Here is a 16,068-nt window from a genome sequence, read left to right as displayed (position 1 = left end):
AGATTTGGGGGTCTGGGGGGGTGGAGATTTGGAGGGCTCAAGAGTGGAGATTTGGGGGTATCAAGAGTGAAAGTGAAGATTTGGAGGCCACAAGAGTGAAGATTTGGGGGTCTGGGGGGTGAAGATTTGGGGGTCACAAGAGTGAAGATTTGGGGGTCTGGGGGTCTCAAGAGTGGAGATTTGGGGGTCTGGAGGGTGGAGATTTGGGGGTCTCAAGAGTGGAGATTTGGAGGGCTCAAGAGTGGAGATTTGGGGGGTCTCGAGAGTGATTTGGGGGTCACAAGAGGGGTGGAGATTTGGAGGCCACAAGAGTGGAGATTTGAAGGTCTCGAGAGTGAAGATTTGGAAGGCTCAAGAGTGGAGATTTGGGGGTCTCAAGAGTGGAGATCTGGGGGTCTCAAGAGTGGAGATCTGGAGGTCTCGAGAGTGGAGATTTGGAGGTCTGGAGGGTGAAGATTTGGAGATTTGGGAGGTCTCAAGAGTGGAGATTTGAAGGTCTCAAGAGTGAAGATTTGGGGGTCTCAAGAGTGGAGATTTGGAGGTCTCAAGAGTGAAGATTTGGAGGTCTCAAGAGTGAAGATTTGGGGGTCTGGAGGGTGGAGATTTGGAGGGCTCAAGAGTGGAGATTTGGGGGCCACAAGCGCATCGTCATCTTCGCCCTGCGCCGCATCCTGCGCGGCGAGGAGCTCACCTACGACTACAAGTTCCCCATCGAGGAGCCGAGCGCCAGCTGCTCCTGCAACTGCGGCGCCCGCCGCTGCCGCCACTTCCTCAACTGATTTACCCCTCCCTGGGGTCCTTCTGGGGGTCTGGGGGTGAAGATTTGGGGGTCTGGAGGGGTGGAGATTTGGGGGTCTGGAGGGGTGGAGATTTGGGGGTCTGGAGGGTGGAGATTTGGGGGTCTCAAGAATGGAGATTTGAAGGTCTCAAGAGTGAAAGTGAAGATTTGGAGGCCACAAGAGTGGAGATTTGGGGGTCTCAAGAGTGAAGATTTGAAGGTCTCGAGAGTGGAGATTTGGAGGTCTCAAGAGTGAAGATTTGAAGGTCTGGGGGGTGGAGATTTGGGGGTCTCAAGAGTGGAGATTTGGGGGTCTGGAGGGTGAAGATTTGGAGGTCTCAAGAGTGGAGATTTAGGGGTCACAAGAGGGGTGGAGATTTGGGGGTCTCAAGAGTGGAGATTTGGGGGTCTCAAGTGTGAAGATTTGGGAGTCTGAGGGGTGGAGATTTGGAGGTCTCAAGAGTGAAGATTTGGGGGTCACAAGAGTGAAGATTTGGGGGTCTGGGGGTCTCAAGAGTGGAGATTTGGGGGTCTCAAGAGTGGAGATTTGGGGGTCTCAAGAGTGGAGATTTGAAGGTCTCGAGAGTGGAGATTTGGAGGTCTCAAGAGTGAAGATTTGGGGGTCTCAAGAGTGGAGATTTGGGGGTCTCAAGAGTGGAGATTTGGAGGTCTCAAGAGTGAAGATTTGGGGGTCTGGGGGGTGAAGATTTGGGGGTCTCTCGAGAAGGTGGAGGGGGCTCCTGGGGGTGGTGGAGGTGGTGGTGGTTGGTTGAGGAGGAGGCAGTTGAAGGGTCAAGAAGGAGGCGAGTAGGGGTCGACCAGGAGGAGTGGGGGTCGACCACGAGACTTGGGGGTCAACCAGGAGTCTTGGGGGTCAACCAAGAGTTATGGGGGTCAACCAGAAGACTTGGAGGTCAACCAAGACTCCTGGAGGTCAACCAAGAGTTATGGAGGTCAACCAAGAGTTATGGGGGTCAACCAAGAGTTATGGGGGTCAACCAGGAGGAGTGGGGGTCGACCAGGAGGAGTGGGAGTTGACCAGAAGACTTGGGGGTCAACCAGGAGTCTTGAAGGTTGACCAAGAGTCTTGGAGGTCAATTGGAAGTCATGGGGGTCAACCACAAGACTTGGAAGTCAACCAGAAGTCATGGGGGTCAACCAAGAGTCCTGGAGGTCAACCAAGAGTTCTGGAGGTCAACCAAGAGTCCTGGAGGCCAACCAAGAGTTTTGGAGGTCAACCAAGAGTTTTGAAGGTCAACCAAGAGTTATGGAAGTCAACCAAGACTTATGGAGGTCAACCAAGAATTTTGGGGGCCATCCAAGAGTCATGGAGATCAACCAAGAGTCCTGAAGGTCAACCAAGAGTCATGAAGGTCAACCAAGAGTCATGAAGGTCAACCAAGAGTCCTGGAGATCAACCAAGAGTCCTGGAGGTCAACCAAGAGTTTTGAAGGTCAACCAAGAGTCCTGGAGGTCAACCAAGAGTCACGAAGGTCAACCAAGAGTTTTGAAGGTCAACCAAGAGTCCTGGAGGTCAACCAAGAGTTATGGAGGTCAACCAAGAATTGTCAAGGTCAACCAAGAGTTGTGGAGGTCAACCAAGAGTTGTGGAGGTCAACCAAGAGTTTTGGAGGTCAACCAAGAGTCCTGGAGGCCAACCAAGACTCATGAAGTCCAACCAAGACCCCTGAAGGCCAACCAGTAGTTGAGGTGCCCCCAAAGCCCCCCGAGACCCCTCCACTCAACTGGGAGGACCCAAAAATCTTTGGGCTCAACCTGGAGCCCACCCAGTGCTCCCAAAGCCCCCCAAGATGCCTCCAACTCCCCCCAAAACACCACCTGGAGACCCCCCCCCATCCCCCCCTTAGAGACCCCCAACCCCCTCCCAAAAACCTGACCCTCCCCCCCCAAAAAGTGGGTCCAGCTCCGCCCCTGCGGCGCTTTTGGGGACTTTTTGGGTGTTTTTTTGGTTTTTTGGGGTTTTCTCGGGTTTTGTATCTTAATTTAAACAATAAAGACTCTGATTGGTCCTCGTGGCTCTCTGTTTGTTGGGGGAGGGGGAACCCCAAAATCCCTTCCCCACCTCGGGACCCCCAAAATCCTCGAGAACTCCCCCAAAAACGTCCATTTACGGTCGTTTTTGGGGGCTCCAAATCCCATCATGCCCCAATAGATGAGAAATTAATTAACAGAGGTGTTAATTGGAAGGGAGGGGCTTATTGGGCAGGGGGAGGGGGTTTGGGGTCTCTGGTGGCCTCTCCCCAAAACTCCTCCCCAACGGGAGCGAGGAGGGGCGGGGTTAAAGGGGAGGCAAAATGGGCGGGCTAAAGAGAACAGGAACCAATGGGAGGTGAGGGGGCGGGCCAAGGGGATGAGGAGGCGGGGTTAAAGGGGAGGCAAATGGGCGGGCTAAAGAGAACAGGAACCAATGGGAGGTGAGGGGGCGGTGCCAGGGGGATGAGGAGGGGCGTGGCTGAAAGGAAAAGGACCAATAGGAGTGAAGGTGGGCGGGGTTAAAGGAGTAAGAACCAATGGGAGGTGGGAGGGGCGGGGCTAAAGGGGTGGGGGAGGGGCATTTTTAGGGTTTTAAAGACGCTTTTTAATGTTAAAAAAAAAAGGAGAGAATAAAAAACATCCCTTAAAATTTATTTTCCAAATTTTATTCGCTTTTGTTTCTCATTTTTGCTCATTTTTTTATCTTTATTATTTTTTAATTTTTTTTTTCATTTTTTTTTATATCAAAACCGGTTTATGTCAAAATTTTATATCAAAATTTTATATCAAAATTTTGTATCAAAATTTTACATCAAAACCAGTTCAAACAATTCCAAAAAAAAAAAAGAATTCCAACGGTGACAAAACCAATCAATTAATTATTAACAATAGATAATGAATTTATAAATTATTAAATTATTACATTAAGAAAATAATAAAGTAATTAATAAATTAAATCCTTAATAAACTTGATTAATTATTAATAATAGGTCATAAGTTTATAAACTATTAAAACATCAAGAAATTAATAAATCAATTAATAAATTAAATCCTTAGTCAACTTGATTAATTATTAATAATAGGTAATAAATGTATAAATTATTAAATTAATATATTAAGAAATGAATCAACTAATTAATAAATTAATTAACCAACTAATTAGTTGACCTGGCATCAAAATATTCACAGAATAGGGCTCAGAATTTACACAATTTTTTAAAAAATATTGATTTTTAACCCCTTATTTCTCAATTATCTGAAGGGGGCGGAGCCAGACACGCCCCCTGGGCCGTGATTGGTCCTTCTGGAGGGGTGGAGTCACCGGTGGGCGTGGCCTCTGCAAGCCCCGCCCCCCCGGCGGGCAGGGCCGTCTGGTAAATCACCACGGGCTGAGAGAGGGGGGGAGGGGGCGTGGTCAGAGCCAGGCCACGCCCCCCGGAGGAAAACCACACCCCCTTTGCCTTATATGGAAGTTCTAGCCCCTCCCAGCTCATTAGCATGTCATGGCCACGCCCCTTTCCATATAAGGACCTCCCCTCCCTTTAGGCCACGCCCCTTTCCATATAAGGACCTCCCCTTCCTTTTAGGCCACGCCCCTTTCCATATAAGGACCTCCCCTTTAGACCACGCCCCTTTCCATATAAGGACCTCCCTTCTCCTTAGACCACGCCACTTCCCATATAAGGACCTTCCCTTTAGGCCACGCCCATTTCCATATAAGAACCTCCCCTTAGGCCACGCCCCTTTCCATATAAGGCCCTCCCCTTCCCTTTAGGCCACGCCCCTTCCTTTTAGGCCACGCCCCTTTCTATATAAGGAACTCCCCTTCCTTTTAGGCCCCGCCCCTTCCCTTTAGGCCACGCCCCTTTCCATATAAAGAGCTCCCCTTCCCTTTAGGCCACGCCCCTTTCCATATAAGGACCTCCCTTGTAGGCCACGCCCCTTTCCATATAAGGACCTCCCTTCCTTTAGGCCACGCCCCCTTTCCATATAAGGACCTCCCCTTTAGGCCACGCCCCCTTTCCATATAAGGATCTCCATTGTAGGCCACACCCCTTTCCATATAAGCACCTCCCCTTCCATTTAGGCCACGCCCCCTTTCCATATAAGGACCTCCCCTCCCTTTAGGCCACGCCCCTTTCCATCTAAGAGCCTCCCCTTCCATTTAGGCCACGCCCCTTTCCATATAAGGCCCTCCCCTTCCCTTTAGGCCACGCCCCTTTCCATATAAGGACCTCCCTTTAGGCCACGCCCCTTTCCATATAAGAACCTCCCCTTCCTTTAGGCCACGCCCCTTTCCATATAAGGCCCTCCCCTTCCCTTTAGGCCACGCCCCTTTCCATATAAGAACCTCCCCTTCCCTTTAGGCCACGCCCCTTTCCATATAAGGACCTCCTCCCTTTAGGCCACGCCCCCTTCCATATTAGACCCTCCCCTTCCCTTTAGGCCACGCCCCTTTCTAAATAAGGCCCTCCCCTTCCTTTAAGCCACACCCCTTTCCATATAAGACCCTCCTTCCTTTAGGCCACGCCCTTTCCATATAAGGACCGCCCCTTCCCTTTAGGCCACGCCCCTTTCCATATAAGGACCTCCCTTCTCCTTAGACCACGCCCCTTTCCATATAAGGACCTCCCCTTCCATTTAGACCACGCCCCTTTCCATATAAGGACCTCCCCTTTCCTTTAGACCACGCCTTTCCATATAAGACCTCCCCTTCCCTTTAGACCACACCTCTTTCCATATAAGGCCCTCCCCTTTCCTTTAGGCCACGCCCCTTTCCATATAAGGACCTCCCCTTCCCTTTAGGCCACGCCCCTTTCCATATAAGGACTTCCCCTTTAAACCACGCCCCTTTCCATATAAGGACCTCCCCTCCCTCTAGGCCACGCCCCTTTCCATATAAGGAACTCCCTTATAGGCCACGCCCCTTTCCATATAAGGCCCTCCCCTTCCCTTTAGGCCACGCCCCTTTCCATATAAGGCCCTCCCCTTCCCTTTAGGCCACGCCCCTTTCCATATAAGGCCCTCCCCTTCCCTTTAGGCCACGCCTTTCCATATAAGCCCTCCTTCCTTTAGACCACGCCCCTTTCCATATAAGGACCTCCCCTTCCCTTTAGGCCACGCCCCTTTCCATATAAGGAAATCTTCTTGTTCTAGGCCACGCCCCTTCGTGTTTAAGCCCCTCCCCTTTTCCCGAGGCCACGCCCCCCTGAGGCCACGCCCCCCTCTTCACTCACTGGCTGGCTCCGTTTGGGGCGGGCCCGGGAGGCGGCGACGGCGCCAATCACGGCAAGCCCCGCCCCCGCCGCCGATGACGTCATCACCAGGAGGTGGGTGCCCAGCAGGACCCGCTGGGAGGGAGGCAAAAATCAATCAAAATTGGGGGAAATTGGGTAAAAAATGAGGTTAAAATTGAGATGGAAATGAGATAAATGTGAGGTGAAATTGAGGAGAAAATGAGCCAAAATTGAGTCAAGAATTGAGATAAAAACGTGTCAAAATTGAGGTAAAATTGAGGAAAAAATGAGCCAAAATTGAGCCAAAAATGAGTCAAAATTGAGTTAAAAATTGAGATAAAGATGTGCCAAAAGTGACTGAAAAATGAGTTAAAATTGAGTCAAAAATTGAGATAAAAATGTGCCAAAAGTGAGGAAAAATTGAGCTAAAAGTGAGTCAAAATTGAGTTAAAAATTGAGATAAAAATGAGCCAAAAGTGACCAGAAATTGAGGGGAAAATGAACCCAAAATTAAGTCAAAAATTGAGATAAAAATGAGCCAAAAGTGACCCAAATTTGAGAGAAAAATGAACCCAAAATTGAGTAAAAAATGACTCAAAATTGAGTTGAAAATTAAGCCAAAATTGAGTCAAAAATGAAACCAAAATTGAGTCAAAAACTGAACCAAAATTGAGTTAAAAATTGAGCCAAAGTTGAGTAAAAAATGACCCAAAATTGAGTCAAAAACTGACCCAAAATTGAGCCAAAAATGTCCCAAAATTGAGTCAAACACCTGACCCAAAACTGAGCTAAAAATTGAGCCAAAAATGACCCAAAATTGAGTCAAAACTTGACCCTACATTGAGTCAAAAACTGACCTAAAATTGAGTCAAAAACTCACACAAAATTGAGTTAAAAATTGAGACAAAAATGACCCAAAATTGGGCCAAAAACCTGACCCTAAATTGAGTCAAAAACTGACCCAAAAGTGAGTCAAAAATTGAGACAAAAATGAGTGGAAATTCAGTCAAAACTTGACCCTAAATTAAGTCAAAAACTGACACAAAATTGAGTCAAAATTGACCCAAAATTAAGTTAAAAATTGAACTAAAAATGATCCCATATTTAGTCGAAAATTGACTCAAAATTGAGCCAAAAACTTGCACAAAACTGAGTCAAAATTGAGTCAAACTGACCCAAAATTGAGTCAAAATTGACCCAAAATTGAGTTAAAGTTGACCCAAATATGACCCAAAAATTGACTCAAAACTGACCCAAAATTGAGTTAAAAATTGAGCCAAAAATGACCCAAAATTGGGACAAAAACTGACCTAAAATAGAGCTAAAAATTGAGCCAAAAATGACCCAAAATTGGGCCAAAAACTGACCCAAAATTGAGTCAAAAACTCACAGAAAATTGAGTTAAAATTGACCCAAAAATGACCCAAAAACTGACTCCAAACTGAGCCAAAATTGAGCCAAAATTGAGCCAAAATTGACCAAAAAATGACCCAAAAATGACCCAAAATTGACCCAAAACCCCCCAAACCAACACCAAAGTGCCCCAAAATTGCCCAAAACTCCCCAAAATGCCCCAAAGTGCCCCAAAACCAACCCAAACCGGCCCCAAACTGACCCAAACCCCCCCCAAACTCCCCAAAACACCCCAAAATGCCCCAACCTCCCCCAAAATTGACCATAACTGACCCCAAAACCCCCCAAAAACTGCCCCAAACTGGCCCCAAAACCCCAAAAACCAACCCCAAACTGCCCCAAACCGACCCAAAACTGCCTCAACCCCCCCAAAAACTGACCATAAGTGACCCAAAATTGACCCAAACTGCCCCAAAATCCCCCCAAAACCCCCTGAAAATTGACCAGAATTGATCCCAAACTGACCCCAAATCCCCCAAAATTGACCAGAATTAATCCCAAACTGACCCCAAAACCCCCCAAAATTGACCAGAATTGATCCCAAACTGCCCCAAAATCCCCCAAAACCCCCCAAAATTGACCAGAATTGACCCCAAACCAACCCCAAACTGCCCCCAAAACCCCAAAACCCCCCAAAATGACCCCAAAATCCCCTAAAACCAACCCCAAACTGCCCCAAACCGACCCAAAACTGCCTCAACCCCCCAAAAACTGACCATAAGTGACCCAAAATTGACCCAAACTGACCCCAAACCCCCAAACTGCCCAAACTGACCCCAAATCCCCCAAAACCCCCAAAACTGACCACTAAGTGACCCAAAATTGACCCAAAAATGACCCAAAACTGACCCAAAACCCCCTAAACCAACCCCAAACCCCCCAAAACCCTCCCGAAAATTGACCAGAATTGATCCCAAACCCCCAAAAACCCCTCAAAACCCCCAAAATGCCCCAAACTGACCCAAAACCCCCCAAAACCTCCCCAAAACTGACCATAAGTGACCCAAAATTGACCCAAAAATGACCCAAAATTGACCCAAAACTGACCCAAAACCCCCCAAAATTGACCAGAATTGATCCCCAAACCCCCCAAAACTCCCCAAAATGCCCCAAAATTGACCAAAATTGATCCCAAACTGCCCCCAAATCCCCCCCAAACTGACCATAAGTGACCCAAAATTGACCCAAAAATGACCCAAAATTGACCCAAAACTGACCCAAAACCCCCCAAACCAACCCCAAACTTCCCCAAAACTGCCCAAAACGCCCCAAAATGCCCCAAACCCCCCTCACCTGCGCGGGGGGCCCGAGGTGGAAGCAGGAGATGCAGCTGTAGATGAGGAGCAGCCCCTGCAGCCCCAGGGCCAGGAACGACAACACCGAGGCCACCACGGCCAAAGCCAGCGCTGCCCGAGCCTGGGGGGCACAAAATCCGTTAAAAATGAGCCAAAATTGGGTTAAAATCGAGAAAAAATTGGGTTAAAGTTGAGAAAAAATTGGGTTAAAAATTGGGTTAAAATTGGGTTAAAATTGGGTTAAAAATTGGGTTAAAATTGAGCCAAAATTGGGTTAAAATCGAGCCAAAATTGGGTTAAAAATGACCCCAAATTGGGTTAAAAATTGGGTTAAAATTGGGTAAAAATTGAGTAAAAATCGGGTTAAAAATTGAGTAAAAATTGGGTTAAAATCGAGCCAAAATTGGGTTAAAATTGACCCAAAATTGGGTTAAAATTGAACCAAAATTGGGTTAAAATTGAGACAAAATTGGGTTAAAACTGAGCCAAAATTGGGTTAAAAATTGGGTCAAAATTCAGCCAAAATTGGGTTAAAATTGAGCCAAAATTGGGTTAAAAATTGGGTTAAAATTGGGTTAAAAATGAGGCAAAATTGGGTTAAAATTGAGTAAAAATTGGGTTAAAATTGAGGCAAAATTGGGTTAAAAATTGAGGCAAAATTGGGTTAAAATTGAGCCAAAATTGGGTTAAAATTGAGGCAAAATTGGGTTAAAATCGAGTAAAAGTTGGGTTAAAAATTGGGTTAAAATTGAGCCAGAATTGGGTTAAAAATTGGGTTAAAATTGAGCCAAAATTGGGTTAAAATTGGGTTAAAATTGAGGCAAAATTGGGTTAAAATTGAGGCAAAATTGGGTTAAAATTGAGTAAAAATTGTGTTAAAATTGAGCCAAAATTGGGTTAAAACTTGAGTCAAAATTGGGTTAAAATTGAGGCAAAATTGGGTTAAAAACTGGGTTAAAATTGAGGCAAAATTGGGTTAAAAATTGGGTTAAAATTGAGCCAAAATTGGGTTAAAATTGAGTAAAAATTGGGTTAAAATTGGGTTAAAAATTGTGTTAAAATTGAGCCAAAATTGGGTTAAAACTTGAGTCAAAATTGGGTTAAAATTGACCCCAAATTGGGTTAAAATTGGGTTAAAATTGGGTTAAAATTGGGTTAAAATTGAGACAGAATTGGGTTAAAATCGGGTTAAAATTCAGACAAAATTGGATTAAAAATTGGGTTAAAAATTGGGTTAAAATTGAGCCCAAATTGGATTAAAATTGGGTTAAAATTGGGTTAAAATTGGGTTAAAATTCAGACAAAATTGGATTAAAGTTGAGCCAAAATTGGGTTAAAAATTGGGTTAAAATTGGGTTAAAATCGAGCCAGAATTGGGTTAAAAATTGGGTTAAAAATGGGTTAAAATTTGGGTTAAAATTGGGTTAAATTTGGGTTAAAAATTGGGTTAAAATTGGGTTAAAATCGAGTAAAAGTTGGGTTAAAAATTGGGTTAAAATTGAGACAAAACTGGGTTTAAAATTGGGTTAAAATTGAGCCAAAATTGGGTTAAAAATTGAGGCAAAATTGGGTTAAAAATTGGGTTAAAATTGGGTTAAAAATTGGGTTAAAATTGGGTTAAAATTGGGTTAAAAATTGGGTTAAAATTGAGACAAAATTGGGTTAAAAATTGGGTTAAAATTGGGTTAAAATTGAGGCAAAATTGGGTTAAAATCGAGTAAAAGTTGGGTTAAAAATTGGGTTAAAAATTGGGTTAAAATTGGGTAAAAATTGGGTTAAAATCGAGCCAAAATTGGGTTAAAATTGAGCCAGAATTGGGTTAAAATTGGGTTAAAATTGAGTTTAAATTAAGCCAAAATGGAGCCAAAATTGGGTTAAAATCAAGCCAGAATTGGGTTAAAATTGACCCCAAATTGGGTTAAAAATTGGGTTAAAATTGGGTAAAAATTGGGTTAAAATCGAGCCAAAATTGGGTTAAAATTGAGCCAGAATTGGGTTAAAATTGGGTTAAAATTGAGGCAAAATTGGGTTAAAAATTGGGTTAAAATTGGGTTAAAAATTGGGTTAAAATTGGGTTAAAATTGAGCCCAAATTGGGTTAAAAAATGGGTTAAAATTGGGTTAAAAATTGGGTTAAAATTGGGTTAAAATTGAGTCAAATTTGAGTTAAAGTTGAGCAAAAATTGGGTTAAAAATTGGGTTAAAATTGAGCCAAAATTGGGTTAAAATCGAGCCAGAATTGGGTTAAAATTGGGTTAAAAATTGGGTTAAAATTGAGCCAAAATTGGGTTAAAATTGAGCCGGAAGTGACTCAAAAAAAAGGGGTTGAAATTGGTTGGAAAATGAAACTCCCCCAAATCCCCCCCAAAATCCCCCCCAAATTCCCCAAATCCCCCCAAATCTCCCAAATCCCCCTTAGACCCTCCCAAATCTCCCCAAACCTCCATCAAATTCCCTCAAATCCCCCCAGTACCCCCAGGACACCCCAAATCCCCCCAGGACCCCCTAAATCCCCCCCAACCCCCCCAAACCCCACAAATCCCCCCTAAATCCCCACAAATCCCCCAGGACCTCCCAAATGCCCCCAAACCCCCCCTAAATCCCCCTAGACCCCACAAATCTCACCCCTGCCCTTGGAGGGTCCTCAGCCATCGCCGCCAGCACCGCCCAGCACCATCAGCTTTTTGGGGGAGGGGAATGGGGGAGTGGGGCACGTGGAGTGACCCCAAAGTGCCCCCTCGACCCCAAAAATGCCCCCCCAGTCCCTCCCAGTTCCCTCCCAGTTCACTCCCAGTTTAATCGCAGTACATCCCAGTATATACCAGTTCACCTCCCAGTCCCTCCCAGTGCCCCCCCAATCCCTCCCAGTCCCTCCCAGTGCCCCTAATCCCTCCCAGTCCCTCCCAGTGCCTCCCAGTCCCATCCCAGTCCCTCCCAGTCCATCCCAGTCCCTCCCAATCCCTCCCAGTCCCTCCCAGTGCCCTACCAGTCCTCCCAGTCCTTCCCAGTTCACCCCAGTTCACTCCCAGTTCCATCCCAGTATATCCCAGCATACGCCAGTTCACTCCCAGTGCCTCCCAGTGCCCCCCAGTCCCTCCCAGTCCCTCCCAGTCCTCCCAGTGCCCCAATCCTCCCAGTCCCTCCCAGTCCCTCCCAGTTCACTCCCAGTCCACTCCCAGTTCAATCGCAATATATTCCAGTATATCCCAGTTCACTCCCAGCGCCTCCCAGTCCCCTCCCAGTCCCTCCCAGTCCCCTTCCAGTTCAATCCCAGTTCACTCCCAGTACCCCCAATCCCATCCCAGTGCCTCCCAGTCCCCTCCCAGTTCCCTCCCAGTTTGATCACAATATATCCCAGTATATCCCAGTTCATCCCAGTGCCCCCCAATCCCCTCCCAGTCCCTCCCAGTTCCCTCCCAATATACCCCAGTATATCCCAGCCCTCCCAGTCCCCTCCCAGTCCCTCCCAGTCCTCCCAATGCCCCCCAATTCCCTCCCAGTGCCCCCCACTCCCCTCCCAGTCCCTTCCCAGTCCCTCCCAGTCGCTCTCACCACGGGCCCAGTTCCCAGGGGGGTCCCCAGTTGGGCCCCCAGGGGGTCCCTCAGGGCCACCAGGAGGGACCCCCCGAGGGCCACCTGGAGGGTCCCCAGCAGCACCTGCGACACCTGCGGGGGCACCAGGGGCTCCCAGTTACTCCCAGTTACCTCCCAGTTACCTCCCAGTTACCTCCCAGTTACTCCCAGTTACCCCCAGTTACTCCCAGTTGGCTCCCAGTAAGAATTTGGGGCCTCCCAGTTACCCCCAGTTGGTTCCCAGTAAGAATCTGGGGCCTCTCAGTAACCCCCAGTTGGCTCCCAGTTGGGTTTGGGGCCTCCCAGTTACCTCCCAGTTACTCCCAGTTGGCTCCCAGTTGGATCCCAGTTGGGTTTGGGGTCTCCCAGTTGGCTCCCAGTAAGAATTTGGGGTCTACCAGTTGGGTTTGGGGCCTCCCAGTTACCTCCCAGTTACTCCCAGTTGGCTCCCAATTACTCCCAGTTACTCCCAGTTGGCCCCCAGTTACCCCCAGTTACTCCCAGTTGGCTCCCAGTTACCTCCAGTTACTCCCAGTTGGCTCCCAGTAAGAATTTGGGGCCTCCCAGTTACTCCCAGTTGGTTCCCAGTTGGCTCCCAGTAAGAATTTGGGGCCTCCCAGTTACCCCCAGTTGGTTCCCAATTGGCTCCCAGTTGGATTTGGGGTCTCCCAGTTGGCTCCCAGTAAGAATTTGGGGCCTCCCAGTTACCCCCAGTTACCCCCAGTTACTCCCAGTTACCTCCCAGTTACCTCCCAGTTACCCCCAGTTGGCTTCAAGTTACCCCCAGTTATCTCCCAGTTACTCCCAGTTACCTCCCAGCTACCCCCAGTTGGCTCCCAGTTGGATATGGGGTCTCCCAGTGGGCTCCCGGTAAGAATTTGGGGCCTCCCAGTTACTCCCAGTTGGTTCACAGTTGGCTCCCAGTTGGGTTTGGGGTCTCCCAGTTGGCTCCCAGTAAGAATTTGGGGCCTCCCAGTTACTCCCAGTTGGCTCCCAGTTATTCCCAGTTGGCTCCCAGTCGGTTTTGGGGCCTCCCAGTAAGAATTTGGGGCCTCCCAGTTACTCCCAGTTACTCCCAGTTGGTTCCCAGTTGGGTTTGGGGTTCCCAGTTGGTTCCCAGTTACCTCCCAGTTACCCCCAGTTGGCTCCCAGTTGGGTTTGGGGTCTCCCAGTCACCCCCAGTTACCCCCAGTTACTCCCAGTAAGGCTTTGGGGGTCACCCCGGGGTCACTTCCGGGGTCACTCCAAGCTCCTCCCCCTTTGTTTTGTCACTTCCGGGGTTACTCCAAGCCCCTCCCCCTTCCTTTCATCACTTCCGGGGTCACTCCAAGCTCCTCCCCCTTCCTTTCATCACTTCCGGGGTCACTCCAAGCCCCTCCCCCTTCCTTTTGTCACTTCCGGGTTCACTCCAAGGCCCTCCCCCTTCCCTCCTTCACTTCCGGGGTCACTCCAAGCCCCTCCCCTCACCCAAATCCGCCATTTTGGAAGATTTTCCTCTCCCTCCCTCCCCTTTTTCCTCCCTCCCCCCTCCCACCGTCACTTCCGGGGTCACCCAAGCCCCTCCCCCTTCCTTTTGTCACTTCCGGGTTCACTCAAAGCCCCTCCCCTTCTTTCATCAATTCCGGGGTCACTCCAAGCCCTCCCCCACCCCTCCCACCCCAAATCCGCCATTTTGGAAGGATCTCCTCCTCCCCACCCCCAAACTCCTCCGGGTCACTTCTGGGTCACTTAAGCCCCTCCCCTTCCTTTTGTCACTTCCGGGTTCACTCCAAGCCCCTCCCCCAACCCCAAATCCGCCATTTTGGAAGGATCTCCCCCTCCCACCCCTAAAATTCCTCCAGGGTCACTTCCGGGGTTACTCCAAGCCCCTCCCCTTCCTTTTGTCACTTCCGGGGTCACCCCAAGCCCCTCCCCACCCCAAATCCGCCATTTTGGAAGGATCTCCTCCCTCCTCCCTTTTTCCTCCCTCCTCCCCTCCCTTCGTCACTTCTGGGGTCACTCCAAGCCCTCCCCTTCCTTTCGTCACTTCCGGGTCACTCCAAGCCCCTCCCCTTCCTTTTATCACTCCGGGGTCATCCTAAGCCCCTCCCTCTTCCTTTTGTCACTTCCGGGTTCACTCCAAGCCCTCCCCTCCCCTCCATCACTTCCGGGTTCACTCCAAGCCCCTCCCCTCCCCTTCATAATTTCCGGGGTCACTCCAAGCCCCTCCCCCTTCCTTTCATCACTTCCGGGGTCACTTTAAGCCCTCCCCTCCCTCTGTCACTTCCGGGTCACTCCAAGCCCCTCCCCACCCCAAATCCGCCATTTTGAATGGGGAGGGGCTCATTTCCCCCTCTCCCTCCCCCCAATCCCAATCCTCACCCCCAGGGCCGAGGGCGCCCCCAGAGGCTCCTCTTGCGTGGGGGTGGGGAGGGGCGGGGGTCCTTAGGGCCCCTCCCCTCGTGGGGCCCCTCCCGGGCACGATCCGGGTGAGCAGCAGAAGCTCCGACATGGCCGGAAGTGAAGGGGGAGGGGAGGGCCAAATTTGGGGTGGGGAGGGGCTAAATTTGGGGTGGGGAGGGGCCAAATCTTGGGGAGGGGTTAAATTTGAGGGGGAGGGATTAAATTTGAGGGGGAGGGGTTTAAAAAATCATCTTTATTTTGATTTATTTAAGGGATTTTTGGGGTTAAAAAAGGCATTTTTGGGGGGTAAAATAAATCTTTATTTTTATTTATTTAATCGATTTTTTGGGGGGTTAAAAAAGGTGGGTTTTGGGGGGTTAAAAAATCTGAATTTTAGAGTCAAAATTGCAGATTTTTTGGGGACTAAAAATCTGATTTTTGGGGGGTTTTTAAAACTTGATTTTGGGGTGAAAAATCCCGATTTTGGGGACAAAACCCCTCCCCAAAAATGCCTCTTTTTTAAATCCACAACACTGATTTTTTGGGGTTAAAAATGCATTTTTTGGGGGGTAAAAAATACCTTTAATTTTATTTATTTCAGTGATTTTTGGGGGGTGTAAAATAAATATTTTTATTTATTTAATCGATTTTTGGAGTCAAAATTGTGGATTTTTTGGGGGGTTAAAAAATCTGAATTTTGGAGTCAAAATTGTAGATTTTGGGGGACTAAAAATCTGATTTTTGGGGGGTTTTTAAACTCGATTTTGGGGCTAAAAATCCCGATTTTGGGGGCCAAACCCCTCCCAAAAAACACCTATTTTTTTTTTCTTTAAATCATCGATTTTTTGGGGTTAAAAACAGCATTTTTGGGGTTTTTGGGGCTCCAGCAGCGCCACGCGGGGCCCCCCCAGGGTGACGATGGCGGGGGGGGGCCAGATGACGTAGGCGGCGGCCGGGCGTGACGTCATCGGTGACGTCATCGGGGCGGGCTGAAAACCAGGAAGAGAGAAAAAAAAATCACCAAAAAACCCCCGCGATTTTTACCCAAAAAAAGGGGATTTTTTTGGGATTTTTGGGGGTTTGGGGGGAGGGGGACCTCTTACCTGGGGTGGGGAGGGGCTTTGGGGGTTTTGGGGCGAGCCCGGGGGGGTTTTTTGGGGTGACCTTTGGGGTGACCCCGACGGCGGCGGCAGCAGCGGCAAAGGCGCCCCATGGAGAGCCCAAAAACAGAAAAAAACACCCCAAAATCCTGGGAAATGGCCCCAAAAATTCACCTGGAGGCGGGAAAATGAGAGAAAATAACAAAAAATGACCCAAAACGGCCCCAAAATGACCCAAAATGGTCCCAAAATGACCCAAAACGGCCCCAGAATGACCCAAAATGACCCAAAACGGCA

At 48.3% G+C, this 16,068-nt stretch overlaps 1 protein-coding gene and 1 long non-coding RNA gene across 2 annotated transcripts; one reads left to right on the top strand and one right to left on the bottom strand.

Moving 5' to 3' along the window:
• Positions 1–1,479: 1,479 nt before the first annotated feature.
• LOC126646772 (uncharacterized) lies at positions 1,480–2,483 on the top strand. The gene is made up of 2 exons (XR_007630395.1): positions 1,480–1,731; positions 2,012–2,483. It is a non-coding gene; the product is annotated as an uncharacterized LOC126646772 (long non-coding RNA).
• A 1,361-nt stretch (positions 2,484–3,844) lies between these two features.
• On the bottom strand, positions 3,845–15,651 carry LOC126646769 (uncharacterized). The gene is made up of 7 exons (XM_050328318.1): positions 15,560–15,651; positions 14,853–14,857; positions 14,651–14,712; positions 12,269–12,382; positions 8,716–8,838; positions 6,010–6,123; positions 3,845–4,161 (listed from the first exon to the last, which is right to left on the bottom strand). Exons 1-7 carry the CDS (start codon positions 15,649–15,651, stop codon positions 4,021–4,023), a joined length of 651 nt encoding a protein of 216 aa, XP_050184275.1. The 3' UTR covers positions 3,845–4,020.
• Between the last annotated feature and the right edge of the window lie 417 nt (positions 15,652–16,068).

The sequence above is a fragment of the Myiozetetes cayanensis genome, unplaced genomic scaffold, assembly GCF_022539395.1.
Source record: "Myiozetetes cayanensis isolate MyiCay16 unplaced genomic scaffold, myiCay2020 scf390, whole genome shotgun sequence".
Classification (NCBI taxonomy): Eukaryota; Metazoa; Chordata; class Aves; order Passeriformes; family Tyrannidae; genus Myiozetetes; species Myiozetetes cayanensis.
Note: the sequence above shows the minus strand (reverse complement) of the source record. Positions and strands in the feature narration are given on the sequence as shown.